The sequence below is a fragment of the Thalassophryne amazonica genome, chromosome 8 (genome assembly GCF_902500255.1).
Source record: "Thalassophryne amazonica chromosome 8, fThaAma1.1, whole genome shotgun sequence".
Classification (NCBI taxonomy): domain Eukaryota; kingdom Metazoa; phylum Chordata; class Actinopteri; order Batrachoidiformes; family Batrachoididae; genus Thalassophryne; species Thalassophryne amazonica.
In genome coordinates, this window is record NC_047110.1 from 49,802,238 (window position 1) to 49,817,567 (window position 15,330).

Sequence of the window (15,330 nt, forward strand, 5' to 3'; positions counted from 1 at the left end):
ACACAGTTATGAGTAGTTGTTGGCGCTCTTTTTTCTTCTGGGCGACAAGATTCTTATAAACAGATACGCAGAACACAGAACACTGTAAAAAAAAAAGGCATGCAAAATTGGACTAAATACTCCGCGAGACTCCGAGGCCACGACAGGTGAACGGCGTTATAGCAAGGGACCACTGTATTCTCTTTTCACATGTCAATAATTCTTGACGTGGATATTTGCTCGCTCAATTAATAAGACACGCCTAATCTGTCAGATTTCTTTATTTTTAAAATGTATTTCTGTATTTATTTTATTGTGACAACCGAATGGAGACGACAAAACCCGGTTGCAGCACGGGCGAATTAAGGGAATGATGAAACTACAGTTGTTATTATCAATTTCATAGTCTAAAACGATCACACCACATGAAGTTAAGCTCAGCGCTGCTCTGGCTCCAGGCTCAAAGTCTGGAGAAAAGGACGTGCAGCTTTCTTTGCAGTCAGTGCTGTAGCCACGGATCGTGCTCCATAACAATCCCGCAAAAGCGGGATTTGTATTGATTATTATGTAGTATAATCAGGAAAGTGTTATTTATGTAACATATGCATTGATTTGTATAATGGCACTGTTTATCATGTTGATCATCTTCATTTCTATGTGGATTCCAGCGCTGGTTCATTTTGGTGTATAATTTACACCACCTCTCGACCTGGTGTATATTTTCAGCGCAGCGTACGCCAACGACCACATTGATAAATGCCAAGTGGCGCAGCCGTTTTGGTGTACACCCCATATAAGCTCAAATATCGCCGTACGCAACGTTGATACATGAGGCCCAATGTGAGCTGAATAACAAATGAACGAAATAAACGAAATTTCTATGAGTCATGATTGATGAAGATCTTACATGGAAGTCACACATAAATTACACAAAAGGAAAAATAGCGAAAGGCATTGCTGTTTTGCATAAAGTAAAATTTTCGTTGAATAGTTATGGTTTATTAACATTGTACAATTCATCGATTGTCCCATATTTAACTTATTGTGTAGAAATCTGGGGATCAACATGTAAAACTTATACACAACCATTATTTATTCTGCAGAAAAGAGCTTTAGAAATGATTAGCAATAGTCGTTTTAGAGATCCATCTAATCCATTATTTATTAAGTATAGGGTACTTAAATTTCATGATTTAGTTGATTTGAAAATATTACAAACAATGCATCAAGCTAATAAAAATACCTTACCAATAAACATTCAAAATACATTTGAAAAAAGAGTAAGTAGTTATAATTTGAAAGGAATAGAAGTCTTTAAAAAACCAAGATTCAGAACCAAAGTAAAGGAATGGAGTATCGCAGTGAATGGTGTAAAATTAAAGAACAACCTCAACAAAGAAATCAAAGAATCAAGGTCGCTTAAATTATTTAAAAAACATATTAAACTAGATGTATTAAGTAAGTATGAAACTATGAAATAAGTCAGTGGGTTGTGACAAAGTCTAAAATGTAATCTGTTAATAATGTCTAAAATGTTTTAAGTCTAAAATGTAACCTGTTAAAAATGTAATCTTTTAAATAATGGCTAAAATTATGAAATAAGTCAGTGGTATGTGACAAAGTCAAAAAATGTAATCTGTTAAATGATGTTGAATAATGATGCTTAAAATTGAAAGATTGTATTGTAAAAAGGGGCAGAAAATATAAGACTTGTTCTTCCCTCTGCTCCTTTTCATTCAATGTCTTGTAATATATTCATTTCTGCTTTTCTGTTTTTCTTTTAAATGATTGAAATAAATATTGAAAAAAAAAATTTATAGATTCTTAACGATACCTGCCCCACTTGCAATCACTGATCTAAATTAAATACTTTTGCGAAGGTGACATTAACATTATCTGTTGAGTCCACTTGGCAGTGACATGTCTTATATAGTCGTGTTTATTTACTCTACTCTATTTTTTTTCTTTGCCATTAGTCGGAAACCTATAGAAAGACAAATCCGGCAAAGTTTCAGGTCGATTGGTGCACATGGGCACACAACACTGTGGCATTCTTTCACTGTTTACACTGTGCCACCAGAACCAACGATTGCAGAGAAAAACATATTTTCTTTGTTTGGGTCTGGAAGGAGATTTATCACGTGACGCGTAATGTCAGACTTTGCAACTGAATAATGTGGAGCCTTAAACTATTTCAAATATGACCTTTTTAAAGTTCATCCAGATGAGTGCAGAACATGGAGTTGTATATGAGAACTAGAGAGCGCAGTCCCAATGCTGCACACTAAACGAAAACATCCCTTCATGGACAGCAACATGACGTCTCCTAACTGGGCAAAATATTGATGAAGTACCCGGATGTTTATGCATTTTCAATGGAGATTCGCGACTGAACACACTCAGAAAAATGCTCGCAAAATACATGTTGAAATGCCATTTTGACCTGGATATCGAGCCAGTAAAATTAATTTACATTAAATTATGTCAGGAAAGTATTAAACTTACTGTGACACACACACACACACACACACACATTCCCAAATATTAGTGTTGAAAGTTACACGGATCTGCTCTGTTCAAGCTGCTGAGCTGAGGTGTTCAACGTAGCGCCGCTCCTAAAACCATTACAATACATTTATATATATTATATTATATTTTTACACAATTATCTTTTACTGACCGAGTTTCATTCATGAAGTCAGTGGTGTGGGTACACATCTCTATGTGTGGGTGTGACTGTGAGCAGCACAGTGCGGGTCATTATAATCTCATTATTTTAAGGTGCAAATTAAAAAAAAAAATCCCCAGTCTTGTCGAGCAATTTTAATCACGAACGAAAGTATTTTAACTAGACATTGGTCTAGCAGTGGAAAATATCAACTCAACATAAGTGAAGAGTTAATGGTCCTTGTCATCGGGCGACACAGGTACGGCAGGAGACATACAGCTGTTTATCATCCAAATATCCAAAGTGACAAGAAGAACCAAAACCACTTACTTATGGAAGGAAATATTGTCTCCTCCATTTGTGGCTTTGCCAACATGCGCAGCTTTCCGGCATATTCCACCTGTTTCTTGAACTTCTATGCATGCAAATCACTAACTTGCCCAGGATTAAAATGGCGATCACGCGCAAATGCGCTCTCAAGTTCTCATATATAACCTCTTTGGTGCAGAACGAATCCCCCTTCCCCATGACCCCCCCCCCCCCCTTTCTGTAAATCTCGGATACGCCCGACATTTTTTTTTATAAGAGAGAGGTGTGTAATTTTAAGTAGTAGTGGTTATATTCTTTTTGTAGTTACCATGAAATAAACGCACAGTACCTTTTTTTTAAAGTGAAATGTTGGGGGGACCTTTCACCAGTGGAAAAGTGGCTGATTGACAGCTCAGTCAGTCAGTCAGAGAACTTGCTGCTGCTCATTTTCTGCCGTTTGTTTGGGGCCTGTAAATCCGGACCGATGGGGACACGGGGACGCCCTCTCAGGACCTCCCCTTCCATCTCGTCACCATGACAACAGCCGTGCACGGCGTTGGGATGCGGAGCGGGGAGGCGGGCGCGGAGGAGAGCGTGCGGAGCTGAGACAGGTGTTGCTGCTTTTTGCGCATTGTCCGTGAGGTCGTGTGTGCACGATGGAAGCCGCGAGATCACGCACGCCTCCTCTCCCGTGTGCTCTGAAGTCTTGTTTTTGGAAGTACGGAATTTAATCCACGCCGGAGACCGACGAAACGTCGCAATGGTGCATCACTCGGGCTCCATTCAGTCCTTCAAGCAGCAGAAAGGTTCGTCCTCAGCGGGTCATTCGGGCGCTGTGTGCCAGTTACTTGCTTTGTGCTGACTTTTCTTACCTTGTTGAAGAGTTTGAGATGTGAAATCGCACTCAGAGTTGTCGCACGATTCACTTGTACTGTGAAGTGTGTCTTAACCATCACCATTCGAACCTGGTGCCGTGATGTTTTATTCACTGCAGCTTTGTGCAGCGCTCACTGCATAAGTTCCTGTCATATTATCCTTAAATGATCTGTTCTGCTCAACTTTAGCATCAGGCATTTAAATTACATTTGTGATCTGTACATACAGCGTGACCTTTCTATGTCATCTCTCAGAAAGGCAGTTTCAGTCACTTGCTTTCGTTGTTTTGTTTTTTAAGTGGTATTCATAAGCTGTTTTGGTGTTGAAAAGAGATGATTTGATTAGTCATTTCACAGATTGAAATATTTCTGAAAAATAACTTTCATTATCTCAGTCACCTATTAATTGTTCAGATCACTAAAAACCTTGGTCTTTAATCCCCAAGTTGCTCCCGGTGTGTCGTGAGCACCTTGCATGGCAGAACCCCAACACTGGCATACAGTGAGGAAAATAAGTATTTGAACACCCTGTGGTTTTGCAAGTTCTCCCACTTAGAAATCATGGAGGGATCTGACATTTTCATCTTAGGTGCATGTCCACTGTGAGAGACATGATCTAAAAAATAAATAAATAAATACAAAATCCGGAAATCACAATGTATGATTTTTTTAATAATTTATTTGTATGTTACTGCTGCAAATAAGTATTTGAACACCTACCAACCAGCAAGAATTCTGGCTCACACAGACCTGTTAATTTTTCTTTAAGAAGCCCTCTTATTCTGCACTCTTTACCTGTATTAATTGCACCTGTTTGAACTTGTTACCTGTATAAAAGACATCTGTTCACACACTCAATCAATCACACTCCAACCTGTCCACCATAGCCAAGACCAAAGAGCTGTCTAAGGACACCAGGGACAAAACTGTAGACCTGCACAAGGCTGGGATGGACTACAGGACAACAGGCAAGCAGCTTGGTAGAAGACCACAACTGTTATGATTATTTATTAGAAAGTGGAAGAAACACAAGATGACTGTCTCCCTTGGTCTGGGATTCCATGTAAGATCTCACTTTGTGGGGTAAGGATGATTCTGAGAAAGCTCAGAACTACACAGGAGGACCTGGTCAATGACCTGAAGAGAGCTGGGACCACAGTCACAAAGATTACTGTTGCGTGGGCCGCTGAAGAGGAGGTACTGCTGGCCCACCACCACCAGAGGGCGCCCTGCCTGGAGTGCGGGCTCCAGGCACCAGAGGGTGCTGCCGCCTCACAGGAGCAGCCAAGGTGACAGCTGTCACCCATCAACCAAACAGCTGACATCCATCAGCTGAAGGGTATATCAGCTGGACGGCATCTCCACCTCATTGCCGAGATATCGCTCTACCAAGGAGGTAACGTACTCAGCCTATTGTGTTGTTTTCTTGACAGTAATACTTTGTTGCTTTGCACAGAAAGAGAGAAGAACAGCAGGAGACTGTATTTTGGGATAAGTACTTGCATTCCTGCACTACAGTGTTGTTGTTGATTAGAGGTGGAGGTGGTGTTTCCACCCTACGTGTTGCTGGCTGCAGCCGCACCCACATCTGACTGTTTCTGTTCCTCGCCAGCAGTACCGGATCCGACGAGCGGAGGCAGTGGCCACCTGGGAGTTTGGGACTTGGCGGCTCCAGTATTCCCGGGGTCCGGTGGCGGAGAAAATCGGGTGGTTCCGGTTCGACTCGGACAGACGTCTCCTATCGTCGAGCCTGCCCACACGACACCATTAGAATTGGTTATAACCACAATTGTAATCTGTTGTGTTTGTTGTGCGTATTCACAACAGTAAAGCTTTGTTATTTGACTTACTCCATTGTCCGTTCATTTGCGCCCCCTGTTGTGGGTCCGTGTTCCTACACTTTCACAACAGATTACACTAGTAACACATGATGCTGTCATGGTTTAAAATCTTGCAGGGCAGCAAGGTCCCCTTGCTCAAGACAGCACATGTCCAGGCCCATTTGAAGTTCACCAGTGACCATCTGGATGATCCAGAGGAGGCATGGGAGAAGGTCATGTGGTCAGATGAGACCAAAATAGAGCTTTTCGGAATAAACTCCACTTACCATGTTTAGAGGATGAGAACAACCCCAAGAAAACCATCCCAACCGTGAAGCATGGGGGTGGAAACATCATACTCTGGGGGTGCTCTTCTGCAAAGGGGACAGGACGACTGCACCATATTGAAGGGAGGATGGATGGGGTCATGTATTGTGAGATTTTGGCAAACAACCTCCTTCCCTCAGTAAGAGCATTGAAGATGGGTCATGGCTGAGTCTTCCAGCATGACAATGACCCCAGATACACAGCCAGGGCAAATAAGAAGCATTTCAAGGTCCTGGAGTGGCCTGGCCAGTCTCCAGACCTGAACTTAATAGAAAATCTTTGGAGGGAGCTGAAACTCCAAATCTGAAAGATTTGGAGAAGATCTGTATGGAGGAGTGGACCAAAATCCCTGCTGCAGTGTCTGAAAACGTGGTCAAGAACTACAGGAAACGTTTGACCTCTGTAATTGCAACAAAGGCTGTTATGTGTCGGACGCAGCCCGGAGAACCGACCAGCGTTTGAAGGACCCAGTATGAAATAAGCAGAGCACGGTACAAAGGATAACAGAGTTTAATAAACATAACAGTGATGTGATAAATATAAAAGTGCACGGTCTGGCATGGTGGATTGCAGTGCGCTCCCAGCAGCGCTAACGGTCCGGAGCCAGAACCAGTTCGGACCCAAGGACCCCACCGACACCCCCCAGGTGGCCGCGACAAACCGAGTCTGTGAATGAAGAAATCATCATGTGAGTCCACACTCAACACACAGAGAGACCGCTCAAAGGTGTACAAACAGCAAACACTTCCTGGCTTAATTACTAATCAGCTTCCCACCCTGCAGGCATGGAACATCCTGTTCACAAACTCACTGCAGTGGAAGCTGATTAAAACGACTAACATAACAGCTCAATATAATAAGGTGTGAGGGACACCACATTTACTGACTGTACAAATGTTAGTCACAAAACCTAACGTACCTCAGGAAGTGTGCTGACGAGCGTGAGACCTCACCCTCTCCTCTTTCACAGACCATGCATCAAACCTGGACGTTCTCTGCATCCACTGATGATGAGATGGCTCTCGAGACGACGATCTCACCCGTCTGGTCACAAGGTCGAGTCTCTGGCAAATACACACTGTGTACTCCAGACTTAAATGCCACCATGTTCCAATCCATGTAGATGCACCACAGCTGTGAGTCCTGACGAGCTGCACCTGATCAGCCTCAGGTGATCAGGGTGAGGTCCTGAAAACTCAGCCACACAGCCACTCAGTCCTAAACACGTACCACCTGAAGGGAAAACAAAAGACAGAAACAGAAGACAGAAACAAAAAGGCAGCCAGGCCCCCCCAGCCATACAACAAAAGGCTACTGTACCAAATATTAACAATGATTTTCACAGGTGTTCAAATACTTATTTGCAGCAGTAACATACAAATAAATTATTAAAAAATCATTTCCAGAATTTTTTTTTTTTTTTTTTTTTTAGATTATGTCTCTCACAGTGGACATGCACCTAAGATGAAAATTTCAGACCCCTCCATGATTTCTGAGTGGGAGAACTTGCAAAATCGCAGGGTGTTCACATACTTATTTTCCTCACTGTATATGTGAATGGGTGAATGTGAGGCATTACTATAAAGTGCTTTGAGCTTCTGATATTGATGGAAAAGCACTGTATAAATGCAGTCCATTTACCCTTAGTTAGAAAAGACAGCGACCAGCTGCCATTCATTTTCAACCAGAGTGGTATTTTGTAGTCACAAGAGACAAGTGGTCACTATGCTGCCAGCTAGGCGAGGCCAAAAGACAGGAAGTTCATTTTATTCAAATACTGAGTGATGCGACAGCGACTGCCAGTCTGACTGAAGTCTGCTGGTTATAAATTTTTAATAATGTTTAGACTGTAAAATATCAATCCTCAATTACATTTATTTGTTATAAGGTGGTTGACAGTGAAACATAAAGATTCATTGCTATGTTTATGTATATATTGGCAGATATATACTCATAATTTTAATTTTTTTATTCCCTAATATTGGTATCAGTATCAAACCCCCCAAAAAATCTGTATTGGTCGGGCTCTACTTTTAAGCAGATGAAGCAGTGCTTCTTTAAAAAGCAATGAATGTCACACGAGTTCAGAATGTGTATGGTATATTTAATGGTTGAGTATTTGTCTGTGGAGGCTGACAAGAAAAAAGTGTGTATGTTGTGGGGTGGGGGCCAATGTAAAACCTCACCTAGGTTGCCATTATTTAATTGAATACACCACAAAGACAACATGTTTCAAAAAAGATGGCACAGTGGTAAACATACCACTGTGCCAGTTTTTTTAAACATGCTGCAGGCATCCATTTCAAAATGAGCACATTTTTGCACAAAAACAACAAAATTTATCAGTTTGAACATTAAATATCTTGTCTTTGTGGTGTATTCAATTGAATATAGGTTGAGGAGGATTTGCAAATCATTGTATTCTGTTTTTACTTACATTTTACACAACGTCCCAACTTCATTGGAATTGGGGTTGTACCCATCACATGTTTAAGGCAAATTCCTTTTTTAAACCTGGGGGTTAATTTTTAGATTGTTTGGGGAAGATTTTAATGGAGCCGGTATTTAGTTTAATCATTACAACAGCCACTAACTAATTGGCTAAATGCATCTTTACATTACTTACATTGTATGGGGCAAACAGAAAACTCAGTATTAAAATACTTGTTCTGGCCACTTAATATGCTATATTATCATATACCTATAAATGATACGCCAATATGATTGGATAAAACACTAAAGAATAAATAGCAATACACCCTTTTCGCGGACGGGTAATATTGTTCATACCACCCGAGTAATCAGCCAATCTGGACAGCGAAGCAGCGCCACAACGAAGAGGTGCAGTCAGAGGAACTGTGAAATACTGGTGAATCACTATTAATTTCTTACGTGTCTAACCTCGTAGGTTGATCGTTAAAATTCAATTCGTTAGTTCTAAAAGCCATCATAATTATTTATAGGAAAACGTTGTATTTTTTTTCTGCTAAGGTTTGAACTTTGAGTGTTTACACAGGAGAAAACTGAGAAAATGTTAATGCCTGTTTGAGAAAAGTGTATAAAGTGTGTAGTGAGGGGTTTTACAGCCTTAAAACATCTATAATAATTGTAAAAAATAACGCTGACCACTTCGCGGATTTCGCCTATCGCATGTTATTTTTAGAACGTAACTCCCGCGATAAACAAGGGACCACTGTATACAGTATGATAAAATCGTTATCAAGTTGTTCACCAATGAATATGGATTTTTACATCCTTCAGAAAACCATACATTTATCATTTATAGGTATATGATAAAATCGTTAACAAGTTGTTTTACCAATGAATATGGTTTTCTTCTGGGTGTATAAAGCCATATTCACTGGTGAACAACTTGATAACTGATAATATCATTGAACATGTTGGGAAGCATACATTATTTCCCTGCAGAGGTACACGTGCATATTTACCTCTGTAAATGTAAAGACGTTTTAAAACGATTGATTAAAAAGGCAGCTGCTTACCTCAGCAGTCCAGTAAAAGTCCAAAGTAGTCCATAAAAGTTGGCCGCAGATGAGCATTGTTGTAGTTTGTTTGTTTGTCCTATGGCACGTTCATTTATTTAACCAACAAAGAAGCAGTGAAGTCTATTTTCAGACTCATGGCCAAACGTTTAGATAATATTTAAAATACAGATGAGCTATTTAAAAGTGTCCAGATATACTGAAGAACAGCTGCAGTGCAGGTTATCTGTTCCTGCTGCACACTTTTTCTCCTAAAAAGGTGCCACAGGCAGGTTGGATTGTTGCTAAAAGTTGCTAAATGACATGGTTTTAGAAGCTAACTCCTATAATATTATGTAGTGACTATATTTCTTGTATATGTTCTTTACTGCCCTGATTGTGTAAATATCACTTATATACATGCTGTCCATATTCTTGAGCTGCTTAGGTGGGTAGGGAGAGTTCCCATGGGATAAAAAAATCTTTTCAACCTACCATCCCTGGTTCTCAAGACCAGGCACCTAAGTGGCTCTACTCTTCTTTTTTCTTTTTTTTTTTTTTTTTTAGATATTTAGATATACTTTAGTATGCACTAGTAGAGTTCTACCTTAGAATTGGAATGTATAAGATATACCTTACTGAAGTTTCATGACATAGTTATGTGATCACATAGACTTAGAATGGTGTCAGTGTAAATGTGACAATGAATTAAACATAATGAATACATTTTAAATCATACTTTTTTTTTTTTTTACTTTTTTTTTTTTTATCTGATTCCATTCTATAGGTTTTTGGAAGAGTAGGTTTTAAGCTCAAATCCGCCCTTTTCAGGTTTCACATCCCGCAAAACCTCGGAGAGGTCGCCGCGCTGTGAGATCTCAGTAAAATTGAGAACTGCATTGATACGCTCTGATCGGGCTTCACTTTAACCGCTGCACACAGACAACAGCATTAACATCACAACCTAAAACTATTTTTATATTGTGCCTAAAACTCTCATGAATATATTCTCTGGGTTTATAGATGTTGTTATTGCATTTATTTTATGTAAACGTGAGAATCACAGGCTGTCTCTCCATTATTTTCAATAGGAGCTGCTGAGAGCGCCGCTCACTTCCTGATCATGTCGTTCTGGGGGAAAGTGAAGTTTGCTTTTTAATGTCTTGATTATTGTTCTTTACAACACTGTTTATCCTCTTTGTTCCAGACTAATATATATAATATGTCTGAAATTCGTTTGCGTTTATTAAATTCCATGCAGATTAAACGTAGCAGACACGGATTATTCATTATAATTGTTTTAGCAAGTTTTCAGGGTATCATGCGGCAGTCTCTTATTATTAATGTGCCGAAAATCATAAAAAATTACATTTTTGTAGTATAATATTCATTTACAACTGTCATCATGTGGATTCTCTATGTTGTTTGACTGCAGCGACTCTCTGGTGCACAAGGGATTATGGGATACATGAAAACCCTGGATGAGTTGGTTTTGGATGTCGCCATTTTGGCAGTGCATGACTCCACCCAACTCCCAGCCAACCCATAAATAGTTAAAGGAGTGGAGTGCAGGCAAAACTGGTATAACCGACATGATGAATGAAGCCCCAACACACTCACCTAAGTTGAATTTATCAAGCTAGCAAATGCTGAAAGGCTGGGAAACCTTGGTTCTCAGTTCTGATGTTTGACACACACACACACACACACACACACACACACTGCACTGTAAATATTGAGGTGTACTTTTTTATCAGCCCTATATTATTATTTCCATTTTTATTTATTTATTTGTCCCTGATTTACATTATTTTGCGATCGTATGTGCTTTGGTCTGTTGAAAAAATGTAATTATTGAATGGTGATCTAACGTACATTGTTTCAGCAAGATATATTACCACTGCAGCGGTACTGTTTGGTCTTGTGAGGCAAAAAGCAGGTGAAACGCAGCGATCTTAGCATGACCTGAGAGGTACATCAGTAGTAGACCATGGGTGGTGTAATCAATATCCCTTTGGATTTTTGAGACCATGACCTACGTCTGGTGTGGGTGTGAAAATGTTGGCAAATCATGACTATGGTACCCTAAACAACATATTTTTTCACAAATGTGGATTTTGAGCATTAGGGAGAACCACTGGCCCAAAATGTCAGCATGCATCAGGTATATGTTATTTAAAAAAAAAGCAATCAATCAGTCAAAATAACAACACAGAAAGCATGCAGTTAACTTTTAAAAATTACTTTTATCAGTATTTTTGGATTTTACTATTAAATAAGCAGAAAAATGGTGATCAGTTACTCCATTTCACCATTGCTTCATTAGACTCTTGTTCACTGTCATCATTATCTAAAGTATTACATCTGGAGAGGTTATGACACTAATGTCTGGCACATTTGCATAGATCTGTGATTAACATTGTTTTGCAGACGTACAAATGTTTGCATCTCCGCATTTGTTTTTTTTGTTTTGTTTTTTTTTTGCAATTACCAAAGCAAGTTCCATTATACAATCATGCAGTTGCATAAAATCACAATTTCCATGAACTCAATTAGCCATGTGATACGGTATTACAGTTATGCAACTGATGAGCAATTAAAAAAAAATGGCCAGAGGTTCCCCGTGTGGCGAAGCACCTGAAGTCACAATTTGCATGAATTCAAATGGCCATGAGATGTGGTATTCTAATCATGTAATTGCTGGAGAGTAAGTACATATAAATAACTAAACAAATGAATGAATGAATAAATAAATAAAGGGTGGAGGGTCTCCTACATGTCTTGCAGTAAAGCATAAAAAAATAAAAAAATAAAAAAAATCAACCCTGTCTCACGGCAAGTCGTGATTCAGGAGCACGAAATATACATTAATCTGTTGGTTCGTGATATCATGACAAAACGTGGGCAGCACGAATTCATTCTAATTCATTCCATGATGACTGCACAAAATTAAAAGTGAGGCGGGGGGGGGGGGGGGATGGTGATGGTTATGGTTAGGGTGGGGGGAAGGAGTACGATTAGGTTATGGTTAAGGTTAGGGTTGGGGGTTGGAGTAGGGTTAGTAACAGTGGTGTAGTCTACATGGAACGCAGGTAGATGCCGTCTACTCACCTAAAATGACCGTGAATTTCCGTCTACCCACTTCAAATTGCCCCGGGGAACGTGACAGTGTAAATAAAATAAGCGCTTATTGACTGTAATTTTATTTTCTCCCTTTAAAAGACAGCCATCAGGCGTCCATCACTGCAGAGTGCACCGTATGTCCCACCTCCGCTTGCTCTGCTAGATAAGAGTTTTAATTGGCTCATAGACAGATGGGGGCGGGGCTACCAGCTGATCAGCACGAAAGCCGCACACAAACAAGAAGAATGCTGGAGAAAGTATCGATGGTGATTATTACCCGAAAAAATGAAAACAGGCCTCGGTTTTAGATTTTTTTTTTTCGAAAACGTCCACCTGCTGCTTCAGGGCCGATTGATGAAGTTTGCACCCTGAGTGGAGGAGATAAACCTGGCGCTGTCTGCATTGCTGGTAAGTTGGCTAGCCTACGACAGCTAGTTTTTTATTTGTTCACTAAGCTAATGGGCCTTTTACACTGAATACGTCAGATGTGTCAAAAACGGTCTAAAAAGCATTATTTTCAATGAGACGCGTTGCTTTTTAGATGCTGACGGGAGCGCGCATTGCCGCTTGTCGGCAGGCTGACGTGGACAAAGTTCAAGCCAATCCAACTTTCTGAGCTGTGACGTACCTTTGCGTTGTCCAATAGGAACGACGAGTCGGGCCAAAACACGGAAGACTAGTGGCAGAAACCACTGATCTGTACAAAATGGATTGGTGTAGAAATAAACCACTGATCTGTACAAAACAAACGTGTCACAGGACAGCTCATTTATGGAGCAGTTTTCTGAAGAAAAATCCTTGGAAATGTTTTTTGTCGTTGTTTGTTACCTCAGAATTTCTGATTACTGTTAAAAAAGTTTATAACACTTGTAATTAAAATAGCTAAATAAATCAATAAATGGTTCTTTAGAAACCTTTAACTCAGCCACATGGGGTGTGCAGCCAGTACATTCTGAGTGCCGGTCCCAAGCCCGGATAAAGGAGGAGGGTTGCGTCAGGAAGGGCATCCGGCGTAAAACAAGCCAACCCAACTATGCAGACTCAGAATCGAATTCCCATACCGGATCGGTCGCGGCCCGGGTTAACAACGTCCGCCACCGGTGCTATTGCCCAACAGGGTGCTGGTGGAAATTGGGCTACTGCTGGGCGAAGACGATGAAGGAGAGGAGGAAAACGTTGCCACGAACAGCGGGAGAAGAAGAAAACTAGAAGGGTGGAAATGAGAGTGGGGACTTTGAATGTTGGTAGTATGACTGGTAAAGGGAGAGAGCTGGCTGATATGATGGAGAGGAGAAAGGTAGACATATTGTGTGTGCAAGAGACCAAGTGGAAGGGAAGTAAGAGCAAGAGCATCGGCGGTGGGTACAAGTTGTTGTACCATGGTGACGACAGGAAGAGAAATGGTGTTGGGGTCATTTTAAAGGAAGAGTATGTTAAAAGTGTGTTGGAGGTTAAGCGAGTGTCTGACAGGGTGATGAGTGTGAAGTTGGAAATTGAAGGGGTGATGATGAATATCATCAGTGCATATGCCCCACAGGTAGGTTGTGAGATGAAGGAGAAAGAAGATTTCTGGAGTGTGTTAGATGAGGTGGTGGAGAGTGTGCCCAAGCATGAAAGAGTGGTGATAGGAGCAGACTTCAGTGGGCATGTTGGTGAAGGGAACAGAGGTGATGAGGAAGTAATGGGTAGATATGGTATCAAGGATAGGAATGGGGAAGGACAGATGGTAGTTGATTTTGCAAAAAGGATGGAAATGGCTGTGGTGAATACCTACTTTAAGAAAAGGGAGGAGCACAGGGTAACATATAAGAGTGGAGGAAGGTGCACACAGGTGGACTACATTCTTTATAGGAGATGCAAGCTAAAAGAAATCACAGACTGTAAGGTGGTAGCAGGAGAGAGTGTCACTAGACAGCATAGGATGGTTGTTTGTAGGATGACTTTAGAGGTAAAGAAAAAGAAGAGAGTGAGAGCTCAACAAAGGATCAGATGGTGGAAGCTGAAGGAGGAAGACTTGTGTGAAATTTAGCGAGCAGGTGAGAGTAGCACTAGTTGGAGGGGAAGCAATTTTGGACAACTGGAAAAGTACTGCAGATGGTGAGGGAGACAGCTACGGCAGTACTGGGTATGACATCTGGACAGTGGAAGGAAGACAAGGAGACTTAGTGGTGGAATGAAGAGGTCCAGGAAAGCATAAGGAGAAAGAGGTTGGCGAAAAAGTTTTGGGATAGTCGGAGAGATGAAGAAAGTAGACAGGAGTACAAGGAGATGCGGCGTAAGGTGAGAAGAGAAGTGGCAAAAGCAAAGGAAAAGGCATATTGCGAGCTGTACAAGAAGTTGAATAGTAAGGAAGGAGAAAAGGACTTGTACCGATTGGCCAGACAAAGGGACAGAGCTGGAAAGGATGTGCAGCAGGTTAGGGTGGTAAAAGATGCACATGGTAATGTGCTGACAAGTGAGGAGTGTGTGCTGAGAAGGTGGAGGGAATATTTTGAAGAGTTGATGAATAAAGAAAATGAGCGAGAGAAAAGGCTGGATGATGTGGTGAGAGTAAATCAGGAAGTAAAAGTGATTAGCAAGGAAGAAGTGAGGGCTGCTATGAAGAGGATGAAGAGTGGAAAGGCAGTTGGTCCAGATGACATTCCAATGGAGGCATGGAAATGTCTAGGAGAGATGGCAGTAGAGTTTCTAACCAGATTGTTTAATAAAATCTTGGAAAGTGAGAGGATGCCTGAGGAGTGGAGACG

General features: G+C 40.8%; 1 protein-coding gene across 1 annotated transcript in view; it reads left to right on the forward strand.

Moving 5' to 3' along the window:
• Positions 1-3,551: 3,551 nt before the first annotated feature.
• The window catches only part of ano3 (anoctamin 3), a 168,961-nt gene continuing 157,182 nt past the window's right edge, over positions 3,552-15,330 (forward strand). Inside the window, exon 1 of the mRNA XM_034176176.1 lies at positions 3,552-3,762. Coding sequence (XP_034032067.1) covers positions 3,717-3,762 — 46 coding nt within the window. The 5' untranslated portion in view covers positions 3,552-3,716. The remainder of the gene's footprint in view (positions 3,763-15,330) is intronic.